At 39.1% G+C, this 25606-nt stretch overlaps 2 protein-coding genes across 3 annotated transcripts in view; one reads left to right on the top strand and one right to left on the bottom strand.

The window, feature by feature from the left end:
• Nucleotides 1-11523, bottom strand: part of ACAD11 (acyl-CoA dehydrogenase family member 11) — a 77552-nt gene extending 66029 nt beyond the window's left edge. The window contains exon 1 of the mRNA XM_058553038.1: nucleotides 11078-11523. Coding sequence (XP_058409021.1) covers nucleotides 11078-11226 — 149 coding nt within the window. The 5' untranslated portion in view covers nucleotides 11227-11523. The remainder of the gene's footprint in view (nucleotides 1-11077) is intronic.
• Nucleotides 11524-11904: 381 nt separating this feature from the next.
• On the top strand, nucleotides 11905-25606 carry UBA5 (ubiquitin like modifier activating enzyme 5). 2 transcript variants are annotated; one of them, XM_058553051.1, is made up of 12 exons: nucleotides 11905-12195; nucleotides 15289-15334; nucleotides 15436-15525; nucleotides 18283-18392; nucleotides 19225-19311; nucleotides 20235-20319; nucleotides 21370-21474; nucleotides 21658-21785; nucleotides 24142-24277; nucleotides 24545-24620; nucleotides 24765-24871; nucleotides 25407-25606. In XM_058553051.1, exons 1-12 carry the CDS (start codon nucleotides 12035-12037, stop codon nucleotides 25488-25490), a joined length of 1215 nt encoding a protein of 404 aa, XP_058409034.1. In that variant the 5' UTR covers nucleotides 11905-12034; the 3' UTR covers nucleotides 25491-25606. The 2 variants fall into 2 exon arrangements, with proteins under 2 accessions (XP_058409034.1, XP_058409044.1); XM_058553061.1 differs by lacking the exons at nucleotides 11905-12195; nucleotides 15289-15334 and having other exon boundaries at nucleotides 15436-15520.

The following is a 25606-nucleotide window of genomic DNA, read 5'->3' as shown; positions in this document are numbered from 1 at the left end:
ACAATGCCTAGATCTAAGTCTAGAAGACTAGTAGAAGAGACAGTAGGTGATCAGTAAGAAAATTAATTAAACCATGTGGGAACAGCTGGGTTAGTGTTCCCTCATCTGCAGTCACAAAGATAACCCCCATATGTATCACCAAGGTTGACACTCATGTACAGCTTTCAACAAAGGGAATTCTGATAAGCAAGGTCCTAGAGTGGACATCTGGGCCAGGGAAGTGCAGCAGTGCCCTGGTAACTCACAGACACCAGGGCACTGGCTTTTCCTGCCAAGTGAACAGAAATTCTCACATGGCCTAACGAAACACTCCAGCTACCAAAACTATTCAATCTACACCTTCATTTACAATATAGACAGTTTAGAATTAACCAACTTTTAAAGAATTCAATGGCATGAAAGAGAGGCCTTAAACTAAATAAAGAGAAGAACCAGTCCCTGAGGTAACAGGTAATAGGGGAAGGTGAAAAAAGTTTTTTTTTGAAATTTCCCCTTAGGCCTCCAGCTTCCATCTGCAAAGAACAAGAGCAGTCCAGGTTGAATGCAGCAGCAGTTCCAGTGTCTACATCTTTCTCCTACAAGCCAGACCCATCCTCTTCAGCTATCATATCAAAGAGCTCTGATCTTGGCACCATTTAATCCTGTGTGGGTGCCTTTTAGCACAGCAAAGTGGAGATGCTTCCCAATGGTCAGGAAATAGGACCACCTCACGCTATGTTGTCTATCTTGACATGGGACAATTTATCCGCAATGCTCCAAAGAGTCAAGTTGCAATGAGCCTTACAAAAACATTTTTTTTTTGATGCCAAACGTCTGATTGTATGCATTTTTGATGAAGCAGTCATATATGAAGTGCTGGCCCTCATGATGGTAAATGACCCAGGTAAAATATAAAATTGAAAACTTCTCTTACTATATGACCCAGCAATCCACTCCTAGGTACACACCCAAGAGAAATGAAAACATGTTCACACAAAGACTTGTACAAGAATGTTCACAGCAGCACTAGTCACAAGAGCCAAACGGTGGAAACAACCCAAATGCCCATCAACAGATGAATCGATAAACAAAATGTGGTATAGCCATACAATGGAATATTACTCAGCCATAAAAGGAATGAAGTTCTGATGCATGCTACAACAGAGATGGACTTTGAAAATGTTACGCTAAATGAAAACAACAGAGATGGACTTTGAAAATATTACGCTAAATGAAAAAAGCCAGCCACAGAAGGCCACATATTATATGATTCCATTTCTGTGAAATGTCCAGAATGTAACTCCATAGTGACAGAAAGTAGATTAGTGGCTGCTAGGGGATGGGAGGAGGGGGGGAACTGGGAGGTAACAGTTTCTTTTTGGGGTGATGGCAGTGTTCTGGAATTAGTGGTGATGATTGCACAACATTCTGCATATACTAAAAACCACTAAATTGTATACTTTAAAATAGTTAAAATTTGGAATTTTATGTAACATGAATTTTATCTCAAAAAAATTCCCCCATCAAAGTAAAAGCTTCTCCTCTGAGTAAGTATCTACTATGGTTCTAAAAAAGACCAAAAAAAAAAAATGCAGAAGCCCACCTTGGGAAGATCATCACCAACACTGTGAACATAGTACTGGCTAAATTTAAGCACTCCAAGCATCAGGCCTGCGTACAGTCTGGAACCCACTGATGGTATCAATATAAGAATCATCCATGAGTCAATGGTTATAACTAGTGTTTAGCACTTGGACAAGACACTGGTGTTGAAAGAAATGTGTTGATCTACAACCAAAGAGGTGGCACTTTCGATGTGTCCAACCTTGACTAACAAAGACGGAATCTTTGCATTTAAGTGTGCTGTTAGGAACACTTACTTGGTTGGAAAAGACTTTGACTAGACAATTAATCTCATACGACCCTAACAGGCCACACTCAGCATTGGTTTGCTTAGAAACATAGAAGACAGGAAATACAGTATGTCAGCAGGGCAGCATCAGGTGAGTTTCTTCAGTGGAGTCCCCACAGTAATCCATGCAGCAGTCTAGGATCTACTGTACGACCTCTGTGTCCCATTGGTGACAGCTCAGGTTCCCAGGAATGAACCACAGTGATGTCATTGAGAGTGAGTATGTGTGACCCCCTGGCTTAGAAGCCTCAGGCTCCACAGGAGCCATTATCTCTAGTAGCAAGCCTCTGGGCACAGCTTCCAGGGGTCTAGCAAGGGACTTGATCAGTTGTAAGAACTCGCTACATTTGGGGAAGTCCAAAGCTAAGCCCAAAGTATCCCACTAGATACTTACAGTTCATTTACAGGCCTGCCAGTTCAGATGCAGTTTAGATGTTATTTTTACTATAAGCAATGTTGCCTGGAAACACAGCTGACATACCACCTTTACCAAGTTTCCAGAGTAACAGAGGTAGAAAGTTAATTTAATTTGTCCACAGAGAAGGAGAAAAGGTTTTTTAACCCTTTCTTCAAATCATGCTAGACAAATCTCAGACCCATGACATCATCCTAGTGGGTGGCTCTATCTGCAACTCCAAGCTTCAGAAATTTAGAAATTTCCACAGGATTTTTTCAACAGTAAGAAATTGAAAAAAAGCATCAATCCTGATAAAGGTGTTACTTATGTTTGCAGCTATGTCAGCAGCCATCTTGTCCCTTGTCCAGAGATAAATTTGGAAATATTCAGGATTTGCTGCTCTTTAATATCACTCCTTTCCCTTTGTATTGAAACCACTGGTGGAGTCACAACTATTCTGATCAACTGCAATACAACAACAGTTCATACAAAGCAGACTTAGGCCTTTACTATATACTCTGACAATCAGCTCGGTGTGCTCATTCGGGTTTATGAAATTGAGCAAGCAATGATAAAGGATAACAACCAGCTTGGCAAGTTTGAACTCACAAGCATCCCTCCTGTACCCTTTGGATTTTCACAAATTGAAGTAACTTTTGATATTGATGCCAATAGCATCTCAAATGTGTTTGCTGTAGATAAGAAATCAAGAAAAGAGAAGAAGATTAAAAAACTAATGTCATGGTGTTTGAGCACAGAAAACATTGAGTATATGGTCAAGCGGCTTAGAAGTACAAAGCTGGAGATGAGAAGCAGAGACGCAAAATAGCTCCTAAGAACTTGCTCTGATCCTATGTATTCAACAATAAGGTCACAGTAGATGAGACATGTCAAAGTAGAATCAAAGATGAAGTCAAACAGAAGAGTCTTAACAGTGCAATGGAATCATCAAACGGCTGGCCAAGAATCAGACTACTGAGAAGGAAGAATATGACATCAGGAGAAAGAGCTGGAGAGGGTCTGAAACCCCACCATTGTCATAGTGTACCAGAAAGCAGGCACCATGCTAGGTGCTTTACTGCGGGCTCCCTGGGAGTGGCAGTTCAGGGAGGTGCCTCTCCTGGAACCATGACTGCAGAAATAGACCAGGCTGACCAAAACACAACATAGCACATTCCACGGAGTCATGAAGTTTGAAGTACCCTAATTTGTAGGAAGTCAGTTCAGTGACAGTTTTAAAAAATCATGTTTGAGCTGTTATTGAATATAGTACTAGACATTTTGAATACTTGAATATATACAGGGAAAGAGGATAATACAGGTTCACTTTATCCATACGATAAATAAATGGAAAGTGCTATTCATGTCAGAGAACAAAGCTTTTTTTTTTTTTTTTTGTGAGGAAGATCAGCCGAGTTAACATCCATGCCAATCCTCCTCTTTTTGCTGAGGAAGACCGGCCCTAGGCTAACATCTGTGCCTATCTTCCTCTACTTTACATGGGATGCCGCCACAGCATGGCCTGATAAGCGGCGCGTCAGTGCGCGCCCGGGATCCGAACCTGGGCCGCCAGCAGCGGAGCGCACGCACTTAACTGCTACGCCACGGGGCCGGCCCCCAAAGCTATTTTTATTTTATTTTATTTTATTTATTTATTTTTTAAATTTTATTTATTTATTTATTTTCCCCCCAAAGCCCCAGTAGATAGTTGTATGTCATAGCTGCACATCCTTCTAGTTGCTGTATGTGGGACGCGGCCTCAGCGTGGCCGGAGAAGCAGTGCGTCGGTGCGCGCCTGGGATCCGAACCCAGGCCGCCAGCAGCAGAGCGCGTGCATTTAACCGCTAAGCCACGGGGCAGGCCCGGCCCAAAGCTATTTTTAAATTGGCATCATTTGGGCAAAAAAAAAAAAAAAGAGCTCAGAGCACTTAGTGTAAAACTGCCCCTCCTCAGTCCCAAACACCTACCCCTTCCTATTCCCCATCACTCACAGCACCACGATTGGTCTCATTATGCTCTTTATCCCTGCTTATGTCATCAACAAAAAAAGTCCCAGATTCCCATGTCACCACTTGTGTACTGCATTCTACTCCCATAAGACTCTGCACAGTCCCTATTTTGTCTTGTACTCCCACTCCACCCCCACCCCCTAACTCCTAACACTTTTCCACTGTGCTCCCTGGAACTCATTGTCTTTCAATAGATAATCACACAGACCTTCCATCTCCTCTCTGAATGGACCCTTTACCTCTTTACTCTAACTAAAACCTGAATGTTCCATGAGGACCCTGTTTCCTTTGTAGGCCTCTCAAGTGGTAGATGTTTTCCCCACATCACTCATCCAGTGGGCCTGGAGATGGAGTCTGTGTTCTTCTTCATACTCGCTGCCCCTTCCAGACTCTTTGCCTTCCCTCCTGCCTAAACCCCTCTCCCCCCGCTTTGAATCTTGCGTCATGAGACTCTACCACCCTCTCCCCTTTCTCATTGTAGTCACCTGCTAACTCTTAGATCACTCCCCGTCATTGCCTAAGGATTTCAGCTTGATTCACTATACTCTTATTAACACTACTCCTATCCTAATTATTAATGATTTCAAATCCACACAGATGTTCATTCATTAGTGTTAACGCAGGCCTGTGTGTTCCTTGAATTCTTCTCCTCCAGTGATATTTTCTTTTATACTACCTCAGTCACTCATTCTAAGGGACACACCTTACATCTTATCAATAGTAACAACTCAAGCACTGCATAATTCTGCTCTTTAAGTATGTCTATCTCTGACCATAATCTCCTATCTTTCTACTCACTCCCACTAGTACCTCAGTCCCAACAATCCTTCAATCCCAGGACCTACCGTCCATTGATCACACTACCTTTTCACTGTCCTCCAGCTTTCCCTTCCCTTCACCATGTCCTTCCTTAATTAGCTTAAATTTGATGGTCAGTTATAACCACTCCCTTGAATACATCTTTAATATACTTGGCCTCTCTCACTTCATATTATTTGCTTGGCTTCCTCCATCCTAGTTAAATCCAACTCTTTGCCTACACTCATATAACTGAATGCAGCTGGAGAAACATAGCCATGAGTATCGTTTTAGGTTAGGTCCCCTAGAAGCAGATCCTGACAGAAAGACCTGTGTGCAAGTGACTTATTAAGGAAACGCTTGGGAAACCAATAAGGAATTGGAAGAAGTAGGTCAGGGAAGGGGAGAAAGCCAAGCAAGAGCATGATCTGAGACAAAGTTCCTTAGAGGGTAGCTTCAGCTTGATCTCACGGTGGGGAAGCGACTCTGAAGTGCAAGTTACACCTGAGAGTTGTCTAACCCCTAAAGTGAGAATGATGGGGATTTCATACTCCTGAATCCAACAGTCACTGGTTAAGGGCCATCCATTTCAGGCACTACAACATTCAGGGCAAAGGTGGCTCCAGTAGGCCAAGGGCAGACCAAAAAAGGAGCCACAGGTTGGGGCTAGCCCCGTGGCGTAGTGGTTAAGTCCAGCGCACTCTGCTTTGGTGGCCCCGGTTCACAGGTTTGGATCCCCGGCGTGGACCTACACCATTCGTCAAGCCATGCTGTGGTGATGACCCACATACAAAATAGGGGAAGACTGGCACAGATGTTAGCTCAGGGCTAATCTTCCTCAAGCAAAAAAAGAGGAAGACTGGAAACAGATGTTAGCTCAGAGCGAATATTTCTCACCAAAAAAAAAAAAAAAAAGCCACACAGGTGCTGGCTATTGGAAGCAAAAGCCACCAAACCAGTGCGTGCATGGAAACAGTAAAAGAGGATCAAAGAGATTCTGGGCAAAGTATCAATAATATCTACTAAAATAACTATTCTTGCTTCAGATTCACGACCATGAACCTCAAAGTGAATCCTGCCTGGCAATCATCATCTATTTCCTTAGCCTATTCCTTCTCCCATGCTCTTGGACGACTATTTCAAAATTCCTCCTCTCTCTTCAAACCTCCAACACCTTTTCCTCCATCTTCACTCTCAGCTGATTACCTAGCTTCCTATTTCACCAAAAAAATAGGAGCAATCAGATGAGAACCTCCACAAGCTTACACTATCATATCTACCGCACACACACATCTGTACCCATATACTGTCTTCCCTGCAGAGTCTGCAGAAGAATCCTCACATTCTTATCTAAGGACAATCCCTTCTCCTGTGAATTAGATCCCAGCCTACTCAAGGACTTCATTCCAGCCCTCTCTCCTGCACAAATTTTTCTCTCTTTTCTGCATCACTGCCATCAGCATACAAACATGCTGCTATTTTTTTTTTTCAAAGACTTCTCTTGGCCCCACTTCCCCCTCTACTTAAAACATTTATATTCCCCTTTGTTGAAAAACTCCAGAGTTGTTGATACTCCCTGCTCCAATTCTCCTCCTCCTATTTTCTCTTAAACCCATTTCAATCAAGCTTCATTCCTATCTTTCCACTGAAACTACTTTTTCAAGGTCAAGAATACTGCTATGGTATCAAACCATGGTTTTCCCCTACCTCTCTGGCCACTCCTTCTCAGACTCCTTTGCAGGTTCCTCTTTAATTCTTCAAATTCTTAATAGTGGGGTGCCTGGGACTGTTTCTAGACCTCCTCTTTCTTTATATAGACTCATTTTCTAGGTAAGTTCTATGATCTCATGGCTTTAAATACCTTCTCTATGTCAATGACTCCCAAATGTCTATGTCTAGTCCAGACCTCTGCCCTATCTCCAGACTCACATATCCAACTGCTTACTGTATATATCTCCTTGGGTGTCTAAAAGGCATCTTGAAACTTAACATCCCCAAACTAGAGTTCCTGATATTCCCTCGTCAAATCTGCTTCTCTATAGACATCTTTATTTCATTTCACAGTAACTCCATACTTCCTGTTACCAAGACGAAAATGGAATACTATTTTTCTCCTCTTTTTTTTTCTTTCATACCCCACATCTGATCATTCAGTAAATCCTTCAAAAGTAAATCCAGAATATGACCACTTGACACCTATTCTGCACTACCATCCTGGTCCATGCCACTAACATCTCTCTTCTGGATCACTGCAATATACTCCAAACTGGTCTCCTTGCCTTTGTTCCCTTCAGTCAAACACAACAGGCAAAGAGATTCTGTTACAAAAGACAAATCATGTTCCTCCTCTGCTCCAAAACCCCTAATCTCTCCCCATCTCAACTCAATGTAAAGGCCAAGGTCCTTCTAATGGCCAACAGGCCCCTGTTGCCCTCGCTTACTCTATTCCAGGCACAGTGGCTTGTATTCCCTCAACACCCCCTTCAGAGCCTTTGCTCTTGCTGTTCCCTCTGCCTGGAACACTCTTCCCCTAGATAGTCGCGCGGCTCACATCCTCATCTCCTTCAAGTCTTTGCTGAATGCCACCCTCTCAATGAGGCCTTCCTGCTCCCTCCCCCCAAACATTTCGTATTCTCCTTTATTTCTCGCCATAATACTTATCACCTTCTCCTACACTGTAATATTTAGAAGGTGATTTTATTTATTGTCTGTCTTCTCCAAATAGAATGGAAGTTCCAAGAAGGCAAGACATTTTATTTGTCATATCCCCAGCAGCTGGAGCAGTGCCAGACTCATATTAGGCACTTAGCTACAAATTATAGGTTTTGTTGTATCAAGCTATACAATGCTTTCATTATTAATTCTAAATATTTCATATTTCCAATATGATTTAATTTTTGCAAGTTCTAAAAATAAATTCTACATAGATAAAAAAGAATATTTACAAAATTTGTAAAGCATAAAGAATAATGCACTAAACACCAGTGTTCTCACTACCCAGTTTAAGAAAAATTATCATATCTCTGAAGCCCTCTGTGCCCCTTCCCTCAGAGTAATTACTGTCCTGATTTTCAAATTTATCATTCCCTTGAAGTTTATCTCTGCAACAATATATTGCTTATTTGTCCATTTTTTGATTCTGTGTTGTTGTGTACTGCTGTAGCTAAGTCATTTTCACTGCTGTATGGTATTCCATCATATGAATATACTACAATTTATTCATCCATTCTACTATTGATGAACATTGTGTTGTTTCCTGTATTTTTGCTATTACAAACAGTGCAATAAACACTTTTAGAGGTTATCTCCTGATACCCTAGTACAAGAATTTCTCAAGAGTAAACATCTAGGAATAGAATTTCTGTGTCATGGGGCATGTATATCTTCCCATCTTCATCTTTATAAGATCGTGTCAAATTGTTTTCCAAGGTAGTTATATTAATTCACACCCCTACCAATAGTGGATATGAATCCCCATTGCCCCATATCCTGACCAATGCTTGCTATTGTCAGATTTTTTTTTAAGTCAATATGGTGGTGTGAAATGGTATCCTGTCATTTTAATTTGCATTTCCCCGATTACTACAATGTAATGAGGTTGAGCATCTTCAAGTCTTTTGCCGATTTTTCTGTTGGGCTATTGTAGTTCTTTATATATTCTGGATATTAATCTTTTATCCATTATACACACTGCAAATATTTTCTTTTGTAATTCCACTTTCTCTACGGAGTCTTTCACTGAAAATTTATCAATCATTTCATTTACAGTTTGTGCTTTTATCTTTTTAAAGATTTTCTTCTCTACTCGAAAGTCATAAAGATCATCTCCTATATGTCTTCCAAATGTTTATATAGTTTTGCCTTTAACATTCAAGTCTGTAATTCACCTGGAAATGTGTGAGGTACAGTAAGAAAAGGATCTAATTTCAACTTTTTCATATAGATAAAAATTATCCCTGTATAATTTAAAGAACTTCTCCTCCTCCCCTCACACACACTGATTTTCAATGCTAGCAGGGTTATATAGTAAAGCTCTATAAATATGTGGGTCTTTCTGTGGACTCTCTATTCTATTTTATTTGTCTGTTTGTCTATCTCTGTGCTAATATCATGCGATCTTAATTCAAATTTCCTACTTTGTTCTTTTTCAGCATCGGTTTTTGCTATCCTTGGCCCTTTGCCCTTGCACATAAAATTTAGGAGTAATTTTTCAAATTAGAGAAAAAGAATTAAGGTTTTGATTGCCAATGCAGTGAATCTATGGATCAGTTGGGGAAAACAAATTTACAACATTGAATTTTTCTCTTCATGAACATGGCATCTCTCAATTTATTTACTACTTTTTAAGGTCCTAATAAAGTTTTATAATTTTCTTTACAAAGGTCCTGCACATATTTTATTAGATTAATATTTAGGCAATTTATATTTTTGACGCTCTTATTAATTATATCTTTTTGAAAATTATACTTTGTTGCTAAAGTACAGAAATGTAATTGATTTTTGCATACTGAACTTTGATAAACTCTATTATTATCTGTAGATTATTGGCTCTTACATCCATGAATCAGTTAGTTTCTAAATATGTATTTGCTAGCTGTCTTTCTTCTGTTGATTTCTAAACTTTTGGCATTTATATTCTGAAAAAAATTTTTTTAAAGATTGACACGAGAATTTTTTGAAACTTCCTTTGTGGCCTAATATGTCTTCAATTTTCATAAACTTTTTCATATGTCCTGGAAATAAATGTGTATTTTCTGTGGGATTGTTCCATACATATATATACTATTTATGCAACAACTAATCCCATTTAGCAAGCACAATCCTGGTTTATTTAACATTCAACTTAATTCAGAATTAAGTATCTTTCAGTTAGATAATTCTCCAACAACTCTAGGAAATAAATATGACTATCTCCATTTTGCAAGAGGAGGACTCAATGCTCAAAAGGGTTAACTAACTTGTCTAGGTTCCTGCGGCAGCTGGAGTAGTTGAAATTTGAACTTTGATCTGTTGTAGTTTGTTTATAACACAAGGCTTCTAGGCTAGAAACCTCAGCTATTTTTTAATTCCACCTTCTCCTTCATCTTCCAATATCTATTGGGACATAGCCTTTTAATTCTACACCCCAAAACTCTCTCTGATCCATCTCCTTTAACCACTATTTTTATTTTCACTGAAATCAGTAGTCAAGGAATATAAATGCCTTGGAATATAAATTATCAGGATTACTCAGAACCGGCAGGTATTTATCACAGGTTAGGAAACTAGCTCTCAGACAGTTTACGTAACATATTTAAATTGCCAGTCAGTAAGCGGCAGATGTGGTTTTCCGGAAGCCAGGGCTGTTTCTATAGCTCTGTTTATTAAAATACTATTCTTAGAATAAAGTTCATTTTAAAATTTATTTTCTATTATAAAATATCAGACTAGAGCCAGATTCACAATGGAGTCCAGTACTCGCAGGATCGTCATCCAGTTCCATTCCCTCACTTCAAAACGAACTAAAGCCCAAAGCGGTGCTGTGATTTGCTAAGTGGAAAGTCTAGGATTAGAATTCACACCCCCCAGCTGATGCCATTAATTCAGCCTCCGAGAATATGGCCAATTACAAAAAATTACATCTGCGTCTCAGAAAAAAGATCTAATGGTTATAGAACAAAAGTTGAGAGAAGGTCTCTTTATATCGCACAGAGCTTCTAACCTTAATTGCCTCAGTGAATCCTCGAGGTACATAATTGCGTCCTGTAAAAAAGATTCCTTCTCATAGTTGGAATCGTGAATGTTATCGTGCTTCCATTATTGCCCTCGAATTGGAAATCCCCAGAATGGAATGCCGGGGACCGGGGACGACAGTTCCCGCCTGCAGGGTGCGTCACTGCAGGAAAAGAAACCCCGACGGGGGGAGCTGGGAAGCCACCCCGGGCCAAAGGAAGAAAAGCGCAATGATTTGTTTCTGCTGGGAGAGAAGGCCGGCGTCGATACCTGTACTGGGCAACGGTCAGCTTGGCCTCGGGCTCGGCCCCGAAGCCGGGCAAGTGCTGGCTTAGGTAGGCCTCCAGGGACCTGCAGTCGAACCTGTGCTGGGGCAGCACTTCGGCCGTCCCGGGCTCGCGCGGGGCACCGGTTTCCATGACTGCCGCTGCCACTACCACAGCAGGCCGCAGAACCTACAGGTCTCCAGCGCTCAGACACCTCTGGCGGGGCCAGTGTCACTCTTCTCTACAGCCAGGGGGCGAGGCCGGGACACGCCGGGGCGGCTCCAGCCAATCACACACACCCTGGCCGCCGTTGCTGAGCAACAGTGGCCAGCCGAATCCGGTGACTTAGGCTTTAAGTAGGGCAATGGCAAAAGGGCTGCGTGAGTGTTCGGATCTAAAATTTTCAGTCAGCCTCAGAGCTGGAGGCCTCCATTTTAAACAACGCAGAGTCACGTTAGTCTCTTCGGGTAAATAGGCACACAGAAGCCCCTTCCGCCTCCAAATTTAATGCCCCGGCAGGCGGAAGACCCATAAGGTCCGGTTCAGAAAAGGGGCCGTCAGGCCCTGGAGCCCGGGAATACAAGATCCTGGTGTTTCTCCTAGCCGCCCGGTAGAACGAGCAGCATCGCAGGCCGCCGGCTCTGGACAGTTCTGACCCCGGCCCTGCTCCAGCCTGGTCAGTTAGGACCGGGCGAAGAAGGAAGCTGAATGCGGCGGGTTTTTCCTGGGGGGGAGCAATGACTGCAACGTACCGGAAGCGGTACCGCGTGCGGCCCGCCGGAGTGGCGGAGACGTGGCTGGCCGTGAGGGGCTAAGAGCGCTTCCCCGGGGTTCTGGGCTGGGAGGGCCGCGGCTCCGTGCCTCCTCACGTAGCCCTCGCGGGCCCGGCAGGTCTAGCAGCGTGGGGCGGCGGCGGCGGCGGCGGCCGGGGCTGGGAGCGCTGGCGGCCGGGGTCCCAGCCATGGCCGAGTCTGTGGAGCGGCTGCAGCAGCGGCTGGAGGAACTGGAGCGGGAACTGGCCCGGGAGAGAAGCCTGCGGGCCCAGGGGGGCGGCGACGGAGGCGGCGGCCGGGCCCGCATCGAGAAGATGAGCCCCGAGGTGGTGGACTCCAACCCCTACAGGTGACCTGCGTCGCGGGTCGGAGCGGGGCGAGGTCACGGTCTCATGGGGTCGGGAGTGAGGCGGGCTCCCCACCTGCCCGGCTCACACGGCCTCTCACCTCTTTTCTTGTCCCGGGGGTCCTCTTCCCAAACGGGCAAGACCAAGTCTGAGTACTGGTCAGAAGATGTTCTTTCTCTTTTTAAAAAACCCAAATGAAGCAGCCATATGGTGCTGCTGCTCCTGGGCCTGCTGGGGACGCGTCCAGTTTCCTAGCGCCCCTGCCTCTTTTAGTCTGCCTTGCTCTGCATAAAACCGATAGAAATAACTTTCAGAAGAGGACATCAAATGTAAAACCTGCTAAGCATGGACTTTGAGTTTCATAAAGGCTGCTCAGTGTTTCTTAAATTGGGGGCGTGGTGGAGAGAGCTGGATTAGCTCCAAAGCCCTTCTACTTGACCAGTCCTGGCCGCCTTTCTTCCTTTCCTAAGTCTCGCCTTTCTTCCTTTCCTAAGATTTGTCAGTTCCGCAGGCCGAATACACTGCGGTGGTTAAGGGTAAGGACTCGAGAGCCAGACTCATTGAATTCACATCCCAGCTCTTAGCAGCTGAGTAACCTTGAGCGAGTTTTGAAGCTGTCAGCTTTAGTTTCTGCTTTGTAAAATGGGGATAATAGTAATATCTTTCTCTGTCCGAGTTGTGAGAATGGAAGATGTCAGTATTCGCAAAGGCCTTAGAACCGCCCTTGTACGTGTTAAGTCTTGTACAAGACTTGATTGCTCAGCGCGTATAGTAATAAACCGTTACTGAGCTGTCACTACCTGCTAAGCACTTTGCATGCATTGTCACTTTTCCTCCTCACCACAGCCCTAGAAGATTGCTACTATTATTTTACAGGTGAGAAAATTGAGGCTCAGAGAGCTGCTGTGACGTGCCTCAGGTCATGGAGCTAGTAGTAGGTAATAAAGCCTGGACTGGTATTGTTTGTCTTACTCCCAAGTTCACGTGGAACTGTCTCCTCAGTAAAAATAAATAAGCCAATAAGTAATGTGGCTAAAAACTGGATAGTTTTAAAGTAGGTGAAACAGGAGAGATGTTATTGTAGTTCTTTCCCTTTAAGGAGGAGGAGGGTTGGATTTTTAAAAAAGGATTTTTTTTTGTTTATGACATATAAAGCCTCAGTGGAAGTCTTAGGGTGCATGTATTTTATTTTATTTTATTTTATTAACAACCTAAAATGCAGACTACTATTGAGGCACAAAGATGTTAATTACCATATTATTTGTAATAGAAAAACCTGACAAAAATTCTAATTGTTCCATAATTACAGAAGAGTTCATATTAACCCACATCAAGTGAAATCATGCCAGATTCTTGCTTTTCCCCCATTCATCAGATCTAATAGGTCACCAAGCTGTCTTAATTCTACTTTCTTTTTCTTCTTTCAGTTTTATTGAGATATCATTGACAGGGTGTAGGTGTGTTTTAACTGTATTGCCAAATATGAAGGATTAATGGTCCAAAATTTTTAGAGATTGAATAAGCATGAATGGACATCTCTAATCAGAATCAAGTGGAAACTATTCCACTTGGCATCCTTAAACATTGTTTGATTTTACAAATGAAAATTTTGAAATTTTCCCTCCAAGAATGAAAAGCAGAGGAATGTGGATCGTATGTTTAGAATCATTTTTCAGACGTTATTTTAATGTGATATGATCCCTTGACATTGTAATAATCACAAACAAAACTTTCAGAACTCAAATCTAAGCATTTAGTACTGTATTTTCTATCTCATTTGCACCATTTGACTTTATTAAGTCTGCTACATAGGAGATGGCAGTTGTCACTCAAAGCTCTACTAGTACATGGAAATTTAATATTTTAGAATTGTTGTTCATTCAGCAAATATTTAGTGAGTGCCTTTTCATCTCCAGCCCTCCTGGATGATATTTTCTACCATTTATTGAGTATTTTTATGCACAGACATTGGGGATACAAAGTAGACATGGTCATTTCCCTCCAGACATTACCAGATGAGTGTGAGAGAAAGGTAAACATGGGATTGCAATATGAATGGTAAGAAATATGATACAGTACCAGGTTATTGAAATATATAGGAGAGAGGTTTGTAGGTGCTCAACATCATTTTAATTGCATCAAGTGATACAAAAGAAATAAAGCCCCTGACCCTCAAAGACCTTTTACTTTAGTTTGGGAGACTCGATGGTTGTGGAATAATGATCAAAAAACACAAAGAACTGTAAAATTATGTGTTATAGAATATAATTATAAGCATGTGGAGAAAATGGATAGGCGAGCAGAGGCTTGAAAATTAGAAAACCTAGTTTCAAATACTGGTTCAAAAACCCAGCTCTGAATACTTGTTTGCTGGTTAGCTGATCTTGGGCATACAGTAGGTGCTAACTAAAAGTAGACATCATTCATTTTGGGCAGAGGCAACGAGTGAAGGGAATCCCAGCCATGAGATTATTCTGATGCTAAACATTAAATCTGAGTGTTAAACATTAAATATTTCCATATTCTAAGAAAGCACGGAAAATGTTGAAATTTCACTTTGACCCATCTCATCTAGACACTTGACATTTAAGTCAATAGGTCTCAATCTTGGCTGTACATTAGAACATCGGAGGAGCTTTTAAAAAAAACTTGTTGCACAGCTACACCTGGGAGGGTGGTTAGGCATCAGTGCTTTTAAAGCTGCCCAGGTGATTTAGTTTCATCTGGTAAAAGACAGCTGAAAGATTCCTCCTCTTTTAAAGGATTAGTGATGATAGAGTTTTTGTGTTTATTTTCTGTGATGATGTATGTGTACCTATATCACTATTAATTAAAAGATTGTAGGGCCGGCCCCGTGGCTTAGCAGTTAAGTGCGCGCGCTCCGCTGCTGGCGGTCCGAGTTCGGATCCCGGGTGCGCACGGACGCACCGCTTCTCCCGCCATGCTGAGGCCGCGTCCCACGTACAGCAAGTAGAAGGATGTTAAACTATGATGTACAACTACCTACTGGGGCTTTGGGGGAAAATAAATAAATAAATAAAAATTATTAAAAAAAAAAAAGATTAAGCTTTAAACCATTTTTTCTTTGTTTTAAGCCGCCTGATGGCACTGAAACGAATGGGAATTGTAAGCGACTATGAGGTATGATAAGCCTTTCCAAGTTTTTGAAGATGATTTCAGTAAATGAAAATAATTTTTGATGACGAGTTATTAACCAACACACGTAATTTTGCATTTCACAGAAAATTCGTACCTTTGCTGTAGCAATAGTAGGTGTTGGTGGAGTTGGTAGTGTGACTGCTGAAATGCTGACAAGATGTGGCATTGGTAAGGTAAAAATATCTCTTTGCCTATCGTATAGGGAAACTACTCACTTCTGAGGTAAATCAGGTACAAATTAGGATTTTTTTCTCATTAATAATGGTTTACTGATTTGTAGTATATTTATTCAGATTGTTCTTTCCACACGAGGGAGTTAAGACATTACCCTATCAAAATGGAAGCTGATATTATTGCTAATTAAATAAGGACTATCTAATTCTGTCTTTTGTTTGGGGTAATATGTAAACAATTTGGATTTAAGTGTTTTAGATATAGAAGCTTAGGAAAGAAGGCTATTAAATTGATCAAAGTGTGTAAATGAAACACTGAAACATCTAACAAATAGTTTTTAAACACATGCTTTATACAAGACAGACCAGAAAGCATGTACCTCTCTTATTCTTGAAATTGAACTAGAAAATGCTCCAGATTTTTTTTTTAACCCGTACATTTTTTACTTTTTTCTAAAATTGATTTAGATTGTGGGTAGGAAGGAGAAGTGAACTTATACCAGAAATCAGTCTACCAATCTTAGATTTATAAAGCCAAAGTCCATGATGTTAGATATGTAGTGGTTGAATACATAAATTTTTCACAATTATAAACCCTTTAATTTGTCATTTTGATAAAGCAAGTATTTTCCCACAAAATTTATCTATACTTTTTAATATATTGGTCCACTCCATGCCCCAAATTCTTAAAAGAAAGTGGTTTTGAAGTTGGCATTCATTTACCAATATAGGAAAGATAACACCAAAATACTAAAAATGTTTATTAACATTTTAAAGTCTTTTGAGAGGTTAACAAAAGCCAGCCAACAATTGCTGATAGCTGCTATAAGTACCCTGGCTGATTGACCAAGGATAGTAGAGATCATGGAGATCCGTGGTTCTCAGGTTTGAGTATACATGAGAATCACTTGAAAGGCTCCTTAAAACACAGATTGCCAGACCCTACTCCAGTGGTTTTGATTCTGTAGGTTTCAGGTGGACCTAAGAATTTGAATGTCTAACAAGTTCCCACAATTTCTTCAAGTGTTCCAGGGACTGTAAGAACCGATGGATCCTTGCTACTCAAAGTCTGTTCCCTGAAGTAGTAGCATCAGCATCACCTGGGAGCTTGTTATAAATGAAGATGCCAGGCCCTACCCCAGACATGCTGAATCAGAGTCGGTGTTTTAACCAGATGTCCGGTTGATTCACATGCATAGTAAAGTTGGGGAAGTGGTCCTGTATTTCTAACAAGCTCCAGATGATGCTGATGCTGCTAGCCCAGGCCACATTTTGAGTAGCAAGGATTTAGAACAGTGGTTATCAAATATTGCTGTAATTAGAATCACCTGGGAAGTTTAAAATTCTGATGTCCACACTGCACCCCACAATAGGTTAAATAGAATCTCTGGGGATGAGACCCAGACATCTGTATTTTTCAAAACTCCCTGAGTGATTCCAGTGTGCACTCAAGTTTGTAAGCTAAAGATCTACCTAGGTAAGTTTCAGAACGCTTTCTTCAATATGTAAAAGTGATAAACAAGAAGCTAATTCATGGGGTTAGGTAGGAAAGTGGAGGATTCGAGACCCAGAGCCTACTTCTTATCCCTGAAAGTTTCTGAAATCCCTGGGGCACCCTGGATCACCAGATCTAGATCCACTGCTTTATTTTACAGATGAGGATACAGGCCTAAAATGTGAAAGTGACTTACCCATGATCAGAGCTAATTAGTGGTAGTTACAACTCACACCTCCTGTCCCCAAAGTTAGGATTTCCTGCAGCTTACCAGCTATGAGGCTGAAACTCAAATTTAATACTTGGCCTGACCAATAAATATTGTTGAATGATTTTAAATGAACCATATTTTGGAGACTCTAAGTAGGGTTAGAAAATTATCATAGAGGGCATAGGTGATATCTTTTCTAGCAAGATATTGAGGTTTACCTAGGTGGTGTTTTTATGGGCTGGGTTTCTTTTAGTTTCTGTATTGAGAAGAAGAAAATCCCCGTTTTTGTTTTTATTGGTAAATTTAGGATGCTGAGAATTATATTACAAAGTCACAGAATTTTAAATCAAGGAAAGGACCGGGGACATTCTTGGGTCCACCCTGTTCTTATTGATGAGAAATGAATCTTTTGGCCATTTTAAAATTGTGAGTGTGTGTGACAAATGCTGTCATACCTAAACATATAGCAGGAAACAACAATTAATTGGTTGGTTAGGAATTCTATTTGAAATAACGTTTTAGCCGTGGTGTGGGTATATATAGTGTTACATTCACAAAAGGAGTCATGGTTTACTAAGCTTTAAGTTACGACATTTATCTTATTTAAAAATTTCATTTATCTAATGGTTCTTGGCTTTTAGCAAAAAATCGGAATGAAGTAGGATTTTGGCACAGTTTTTATAAATTGGAACGCACATTAATTTCTCAGCAAATCATTTAGAGAGGCAGTACAGCGTTGTGGTTAGGGTGCAGATGCTAGATCGAGAATGCCTGAATTTGGCTCCCATTTCTACTACACATTAGCTGAGTGGCTTTTGGGCAAGTGCCCTAGTTGTCTCATTTCTAAAATGAGGATAATAGTACCCATGTACTTACCTCATATGAGCATTAAATGAGTTAATATATGCCACCTAGTGTTTCAGAGTTAGCTATTATTACTACTGTCAAACTGGTGAACCCGTCAAATGTAAAGCCCACTAGTTTATCTTTTGTTATTTTTAGTTTGTTTTTTGGTATGTTTTTCATTAGAATACCACTATTTTCATTTTAGTTGCTACTCTTTGACTATGACAAGGTGGAACTGGCCAATATGAATAGACTTTTCTTCCAACCTCATCAAGCAGGATTAAGTAAAGTTCAAGCAGCAGAACATACTTTGAGGTAAATGGAATAGCAGTTAAAGACCATATTTAGTGTAATCTTGCTTTGTGTATTTGGTATACGTTAACTTAATGTATAAATGGGCCTGAATTTTTCTCTATAAAAATGCAGGCTTCTCTTGTATAAAGAATTCTCTTACCTCTTGGATCTAGATTGGCAAACTCTTCTGTCGAGGGCCAGATGGTAAATATTTTAGGCTTTGAGGGCCGTATGAGCTCTGTCAAAACTGCTCAACTATGCGGTTGTAGTGTGATAGCAGCTGTAGGCAATATGAAAATGAATGAGCATGGCTTTGCTCCAATAAAACTTTATTTATGGACTCTGAAATTTAAATTTCATATAATTTTCACTTCATGAAATATTGTTCTTTTGATTTTTTTTTTTTCCGCAACCATTTAAAAATGTAAAAGCCATTCTTGGCTTGTAGACTTTACAAAAACAGGTGGCACGTCAGATTTGGCCCAAGGGCCATACTTTGCAACCTTTACTCGAGGAAGTTTCTTTGTTGCCCCAGACATACTTCCACTGAATTGAATAAGGAAAAAGAAGCTCTTTTGTCCGGCTGAGCCGAGCTAACAGAGGTGATAAAGGTTTAATTTCCAGCGTATGGATTGTGGGAGCATTTTTGTAATCCTGACAATCTACGTGTTTTGAACTTAGTCCTTGAAGTGGGACAAAAGAGGTAGAAGAGAACTTTGGATTTTCTTTGAATAGCTCGAATTCCATTTGTCTGATCTCAATTAAATGATCTTTAGCTCTTGTAGTTGTTTTTCCTGCTTTCTTGTACTATTCCTCTCGTAGTTTTTGTAATCATTCCCTTTTTCCCTCTTAGGAACATTAATCCTGATGTTCTTTTTGAAGTACACAACTACAATATAACCACAGTAGAGAACTTTCAACATTTCATGGATAGAATAAGGTAGAATTTTATTTATGAATATTTTGTACAATGTCCAGCTCAGTTAAACAAGTATCATTAGAAAATCTACTGATGATTAATTTAATGATTTGGTAGATTGACATATATTTTTGTTTCTAAAGTAGTTAATTTTGTGTGATTTTTATGTATTAGGAGCTCAGTAAAAAGTGTATATTGTCCCAAAAACAATAGTAACCACAAAATAAACAAAATAACTTTGTTATCATAATGATATAACAAGAGACCCTCTGTTGTAAGTTCTGTGTTCTAGACTGTATTTCTATCTGAAAGTGGTTTTTTGCAGAGACTGTCAATACCACTGAAATATTAAATTGTATTCAATTAACTTTTATTGCATTTACATTTATAGTGAACATGAATAAGTCTGAGGAGATGGCCTGGTGGTGTAGTGGTTAAGTTCGTGCGCTCTGCTTTGGTGGCCTGGGGTTTGCGGGTTCGGATCCCAGGTGTGGACCTATGCACCGCTTATCAAGCCATGCTGTGGCAGGCATCCCATATATAAAGTAGAGGAAGATGGGCACGGATGTTAGCCCAGGGCCAATCTTCCTCAGCAAAAAGAGGAGGATTGGCAACGGATGTTAGCTCACGGCTGATCTTCCTCACCAAAAAAAAAAAAAAAAGTCTGAAAGCTGATAGGGAAATGGTAACTTTTGTGTACAGACTTTATACTTGCACCCTTGTACATCTTGTATAAGAAGTACTGTAGTATCATTGACATTCTATTCATAATAGTTTCTCAATACTCGATATATACTGGATCTTTAATATTAAATACTTTCTATGTCATAATTATACTCAAACATTTACTGAAAGAATAAATTTGGGACTGAACAAATAAAGTCTAATTAGTGTGTATTTTGTGTCCTGATTTTTTTCAAATAAAATTTATTTTCTTTGCCTAGTAATGGTGGATTAGAAGAGGGAAAACCTGTTGACCTAGTTCTTAGCTGTGTGGACAATTTTGAAGCTCGAATGACAATAAATACAGTGAGTATTCCAATTGTGTAAGGTGTTACACACATGGATTTATCTATTTTCCTGTATATTCTATCAGTATATATTCTTTTTCCTAAAAAAAGTTCTGCATTTAAACCCTTTTATAATGTGTATTATTTATTTTTAATGTTCTGTCAGCCTACTTTTAAAATTTCTTCTCATGGCTGTGGGACCTGTCAACCTTGCTGGTGTGGCATATGTTTCAGGATCCTCTTCTCTCTTATGCCAATAGAGGAAATTATAAAATAGCAGATACTTCTGATGTACGACTTTTAAAATAAATGAATATCTTATAATACTGTCTCATTGTTGGCTGGCATTGGTTTTTTCTTTTGTTACTTTATTTTTAAGTAAATGTATAAAAATGTATAAATTGCCTAAAAACATAGTTTCTCAAAAATTAAACTGAGTTCTTTTTCTTTTGGATTATTGTGTTTTCAACTTTTCAAATGACATTTTGCATTTTTTTGTTGTTGAAATTATTTTAGAAAAATGAAATTTTACATTAATAAAAAAATCCAACAAACTGTGGCTCAATTTAATTAAATAGATATTTATTGACTGCTTACTTGAATGCTGTCAGTTTACTTTTTTCTTTTTTTTCTTTTTTTTTTGGTGAGGAAGATTAGCCCTGAGCTACCATCTGTCGCCAATCCTCCTCTTTTTGCATAGGAAGATTGGCCCTGGGCCAACATCCATGCCCATCTTCCTCTACTTGATATGTGGGACACCTGCCACAGCATGGCCTGACAAGCATGCGTAAGTCCGTGCGCAGGATCCAAACCCTCGAACTCTGGGCTGCCAAAGCGGAGCATGCGAACTTAACCACTACACCATCAGGCTGCCCCCACTTTTTAAATAGAGAGTGGCAATTGCCAAGGAATTCCATTTACAACTTTGCTCTTTTATTCTGAAAATTAATTTTTATAAACCCTTGCTAGTCCATTTAGTGAAATCCCAGTTTTTCATGAAAAGAATTTATGTTAAATTATTTCTTGCTCTTTTATGTTCTTTTTTGTGTTTTCATCTATTTCTACTAAGGCTTGTAATGAACTTGGACAAACATGGATGGAGTCTGGGGTCAGTGAAAATGCAGTTTCAGGGCATATACAGCTCATAATTCCTGGAGAATCGGCTTGTTTCGCGGTATGTATGTGTGCTTCATTTTGGGTTATTTTTCACTGTTAAGTAGAGTTCCTAGGGGCATTAAAAATGTATTACGATTCAAAGAAAAAACAAACTTTGAATGTGATGGAATACTATTTGGAACATCTTATACTTCTTTCCCTTTCTTTTGGAATATATTTTCTTTTATTCTTTTTCATGTAGTGCGCTCCACCGCTGGTAGTTGCTGCAAATATTGATGAAAAGACTCTGAAGCGAGAAGGTGTTTGTGCAGCCAGTCTTCCGACCACTATGGGAGTGGTTGCTGGCATCTTGGTACAAAATGTGTTGAAGTGAGTGAGGGCTAATTTTTCTGAATAGTGTTGTTTGCTTTTGATAAAAATAAATATGTTGCATGAAGCATTTCAAATATTGGAATTACCAGCTAAGTATGTATTTTATTTTTTTAGTTTTAAATATACATATATTTTTTATTTTATGTATATATAATGTACATATACTTTTTATTTATATATAAATAATGTGATATATTTAATTCAAATATATATTACTTAATATTACATGTATTAATACATATACATGTTTGTGTTACTCTCTGGATTTGGAATAGCTCTTGTTCAGTGGTACAGTGGTATTAGTGTATTTATTTATGAAGCATTAACCAAATGATTTAAGTCTCTGCAGGTTTGAGCAAAGGGTGGAGACTTAGGCATAAATGCGCTTGCTTCCACTATCTTGATTTAATTCTTAATAAAAATAATACAAGTGTGGTTGAACATTAACCAGGGTAATATCTCTGCTATCCAAAAACAGATATCCAGCAACCACACCATCTAAAATATAGCTAAAAGAGACAAAGGTTTCTTTGCAGCTCAAATTAATGTCAAAGAGTTTTTGAACCAACTCATACTTTATTAAAAGCAGAACCCCTTTAGGTGTTCCCTAACCCAGGCTATTTTTTTCTTACTTTACAACTTTAATAAGGTTAGTAATGTTTCCTAAGCTTCCAATATAAGAACAAAGTACACCACAATACAGGGAGGCACTCTGTTGTCAGAAGTGTCAGCTACCAGCAAGGAAATTATAAAAAGCATACGTTAAGAATGCTCAAGGCAACTGTCTAGGGCTATTTCATAGAAGAGTAAATAGCCTCTATAAACTTCTAAACAAAACATTTTATAGTATGATACAAAGAAGGGGGAAAAAAATTCATGGCTATAAAGTATTCTCCTATGGATGTGTCATATTTAGCCAGCCCTCTATTGATGGACATAGCCCTGGTGGTCTAGTGGTTAAGATTCTGTGCTCTAACCTCCATGGCCTGGGTTTGTTTCCTGGTCAGGGAACCATACCATTTGTCTGTTGGTTGTCATATTGTGGCGGCTCTGTGTTTCTGTGATGCTGAAAGCTATGGCACTGGTATTTCGAATAGCAGCAGGGTCATCCATGGTTTCAGTGGAGCTTCCAGACTAAGACAGATTAGGAAGAAGGATCTGGCCACCCACATCGGAAAAAATTGGCCCACGAATAGCAGTGAAGCCTTGTCTGATACGGCACCAGAAGGTGAGAGGACAGTGCAAAAAGACCAGGCAGGGTCCAGCTTTGCCACACACAGGGTCCTTAGGAGTCAGAATCGACTACACGGCACTAACAACAACTATTGATGGTCATTTAGGCTACTTACAGATGTCTTTGCTGCTATTAACAATGCTGCAAACAACATCTTGCATATATCTTTGTATACTAGATTTTTGTATAGTGGATTTTTCTAAGTGGAATTTCTGAGTTTATGCAATGTTTATTTTGACAGATATTACTAAATTTCTCCTTCAAAAGGATTGTACATTTCCATCACAGTGTAGGAATACCTGGTTCACCCACACCTTTGATAACATTGGGTATCATCCAACTCTTTAATCTTTGTCAATATGATAGGCAAAAATTGGGTATCATTTTAACTTTCAGTTACTTGTGAAAAGAGTTGAACACTTACATTTCTCTGTGAATTGTTTGCTCATATCCTTTGCTCAGTTTTTGTCTTTCTGTGTATTTTAAGAACATGCATTTGCAAATGTCTTTTCTTTTGTTTAACTTTTGTACATGATTTTTCCTCTATAAGCTTCTAAAAGAAATCAAATTTGACTAGGAGGGGGAGCACAAGGGAGCTTTATGGCATACTGGAAATGCTCTATATTTTTATCTGAAAGTGATTACATGAGTGAATACTTTCGTAATATTTTATTGAGCTGTACATTTAAGATTGTAAACTTTAAGTTTTATGTAAAAACTTTTAAAAAATTAAAGTAGTTCGATTTAGCACCACATCTCAGAGATTTTTAAGATACACTTCTTCCACATTTTAACCTCTCTGAAATCAGTATGTTTCTTAAAGTTGTTTACGTCATAGTTTAATTGGCAGCATTTTATCTTTATTAGAGGTTCAAAAAATAAGATTGCATTCTATGGTTGGTGAAATGGAGTAATCTTTTCTTGCCTACATTTCATTCAATAAATATTTACTATGAGCCAGACCCTGTAAACAAGATAAAAAATTTCTCTTTTCTGGGTTGCTTGTTAAAAAAATCATTACCTACTTCAAAATAATTTTTTTAAAAATTAAATTACTGTCTTCTAATACTTTTATGGTTTTATTTCTTTATTTAAGTCTGCTTTGATTTGTTTTTCTAGGTTTCTGTTAAATTTTGGTACTGTTAGTTTTTACCTTGGATACAATGCAATGCAGGATTTTTTTCCTACTATGTCCATGAAGCCAAATCCTCAGTGTGATGACAGAAATTGCAGGAAGCAGCAGGAAGAATATAAGGTATATGTCAATCTGTCAGAATGTATGAGATCATATTGCATAGGACAAAAACTTAAGAAGGAACAATTATTTAGATTTGCAATACAAGATAAATGGATTCTGGATTTTTTAAAGTTTTAATTTACTCACTATGCTTCAAAAATGAAAATTCTGTTCAAAGTCCTTTCTTGCTTTTGGTAAGATTAAAAAGCCTGTCTGAATTCTTGATTAATGCTTCAGAGAACTGAGAATGAGTAAAACCACTTTGACACTGTTTGATTTCTAAAGAAAAAGGTAGCAGCACTGCCCAGACAGGAAGTTGTTCAAGAAGAGGAAGAGATAATACATGAAGACAACGAGTGGGGTAGGAAATCTTTCATAAATTGAAATGGCAGCATAAAACATAATCTTTTATGGGAGGGAATCTAATTATAATTAAGATTATACAAATTTTGAATAATTGTTGCTTATTAAGTTCCTTTAAAACTTACCAAATTTAACTCTACAGGTATCGAGTTGGTATCTGAGGTTTCAGAAGAGGAACTGAAAAATTCTTCAGGTCTAGTTCCTGACTTACCCGAAGGAATTACAGTGGCATATACAATTCCCAAAAAGGTACATCTAAAATCTGATTTGCCATAAGTAAATATCATATAAGAGAAAATGTCTGTTTTCTTTCATCCTCATCCTACTTTATAATGCCAATGCAGTATTTCCTGTTTTAGGTATTTTACATTATAGGCTTTATGATGTGTGAGAGAGAGAGGTATGCAGTGTTAAGTGGAAATATGCACAACACATTTTAAATTCTTTGAAAATCTAGATATAAAATAGTTCACTCGTTAATGGATCAAGTGAAATACATTTTGATTAAATGAAGATAATCATTTTTGCATATTGATAGTTTTAGCGACAATACCATTTAAAAATATCACTTCAGTAGAGGTCTCAAGAACATTGAAATTACTGAAATCAAAAGACTGGTGGGGAAAGCAAAGGACCTTGTCCCTCCTAAAAATTAGAAGGCATATTAAAGAAAATTTACTTTCAAACTTGTTGAACATGATTAAAGCTTACTGATTGTATATTCCTAAACATCAAGAATTTTATATGGTTATTTTTTCACTGTGTTTCCCTCGTTTGTTGATAGCAAGAAGATTCTGTACCTGAAGTAACAGTGGAAGATTCTGGTGAAAGCTTGGAAGACCTCATGGCGAAGATGAAGAATTTGTAGAGATAATGGACTGGCTTATATTTTATTTCCTGTGTTTAAGCCTATTCCCTTGCAATTAAAAAAAAACATTTTAAAACTGATAAAACAGGGCAACATCAATTGATATATAATCTTCA

The sequence above is a fragment of the Diceros bicornis genome, chromosome 2, assembly GCF_020826845.1.
Source record: "Diceros bicornis minor isolate mBicDic1 chromosome 2, mDicBic1.mat.cur, whole genome shotgun sequence".
Taxonomy (NCBI): domain Eukaryota; kingdom Metazoa; phylum Chordata; class Mammalia; order Perissodactyla; family Rhinocerotidae; genus Diceros; species Diceros bicornis.
This window is presented reverse-complemented; position numbering and strand designations above follow the sequence as displayed.

Bases quoted from the DNA above. Each gene is read 5' to 3' on its own strand.
- UBA5 (XM_058553051.1), top strand. From the start codon at position 12,035: ATGGCCGAGTCTGTGGAGCGGCTGCAGCAGCGGCTGGAGGAACTGGAG. The intron at 19,312-20,234 runs GTAGAATTTTAT...TTCTTTGCCTAG, and splicing joins CATTTCATGGATAGAATAAG to TAATGGTGGATTAGAAGAGG. The intron at 20,320-21,369 runs GTGAGTATTCCA...ATTTCTACTAAG, and splicing joins CTCGAATGACAATAAATACA to GCTTGTAATGAACTTGGACA.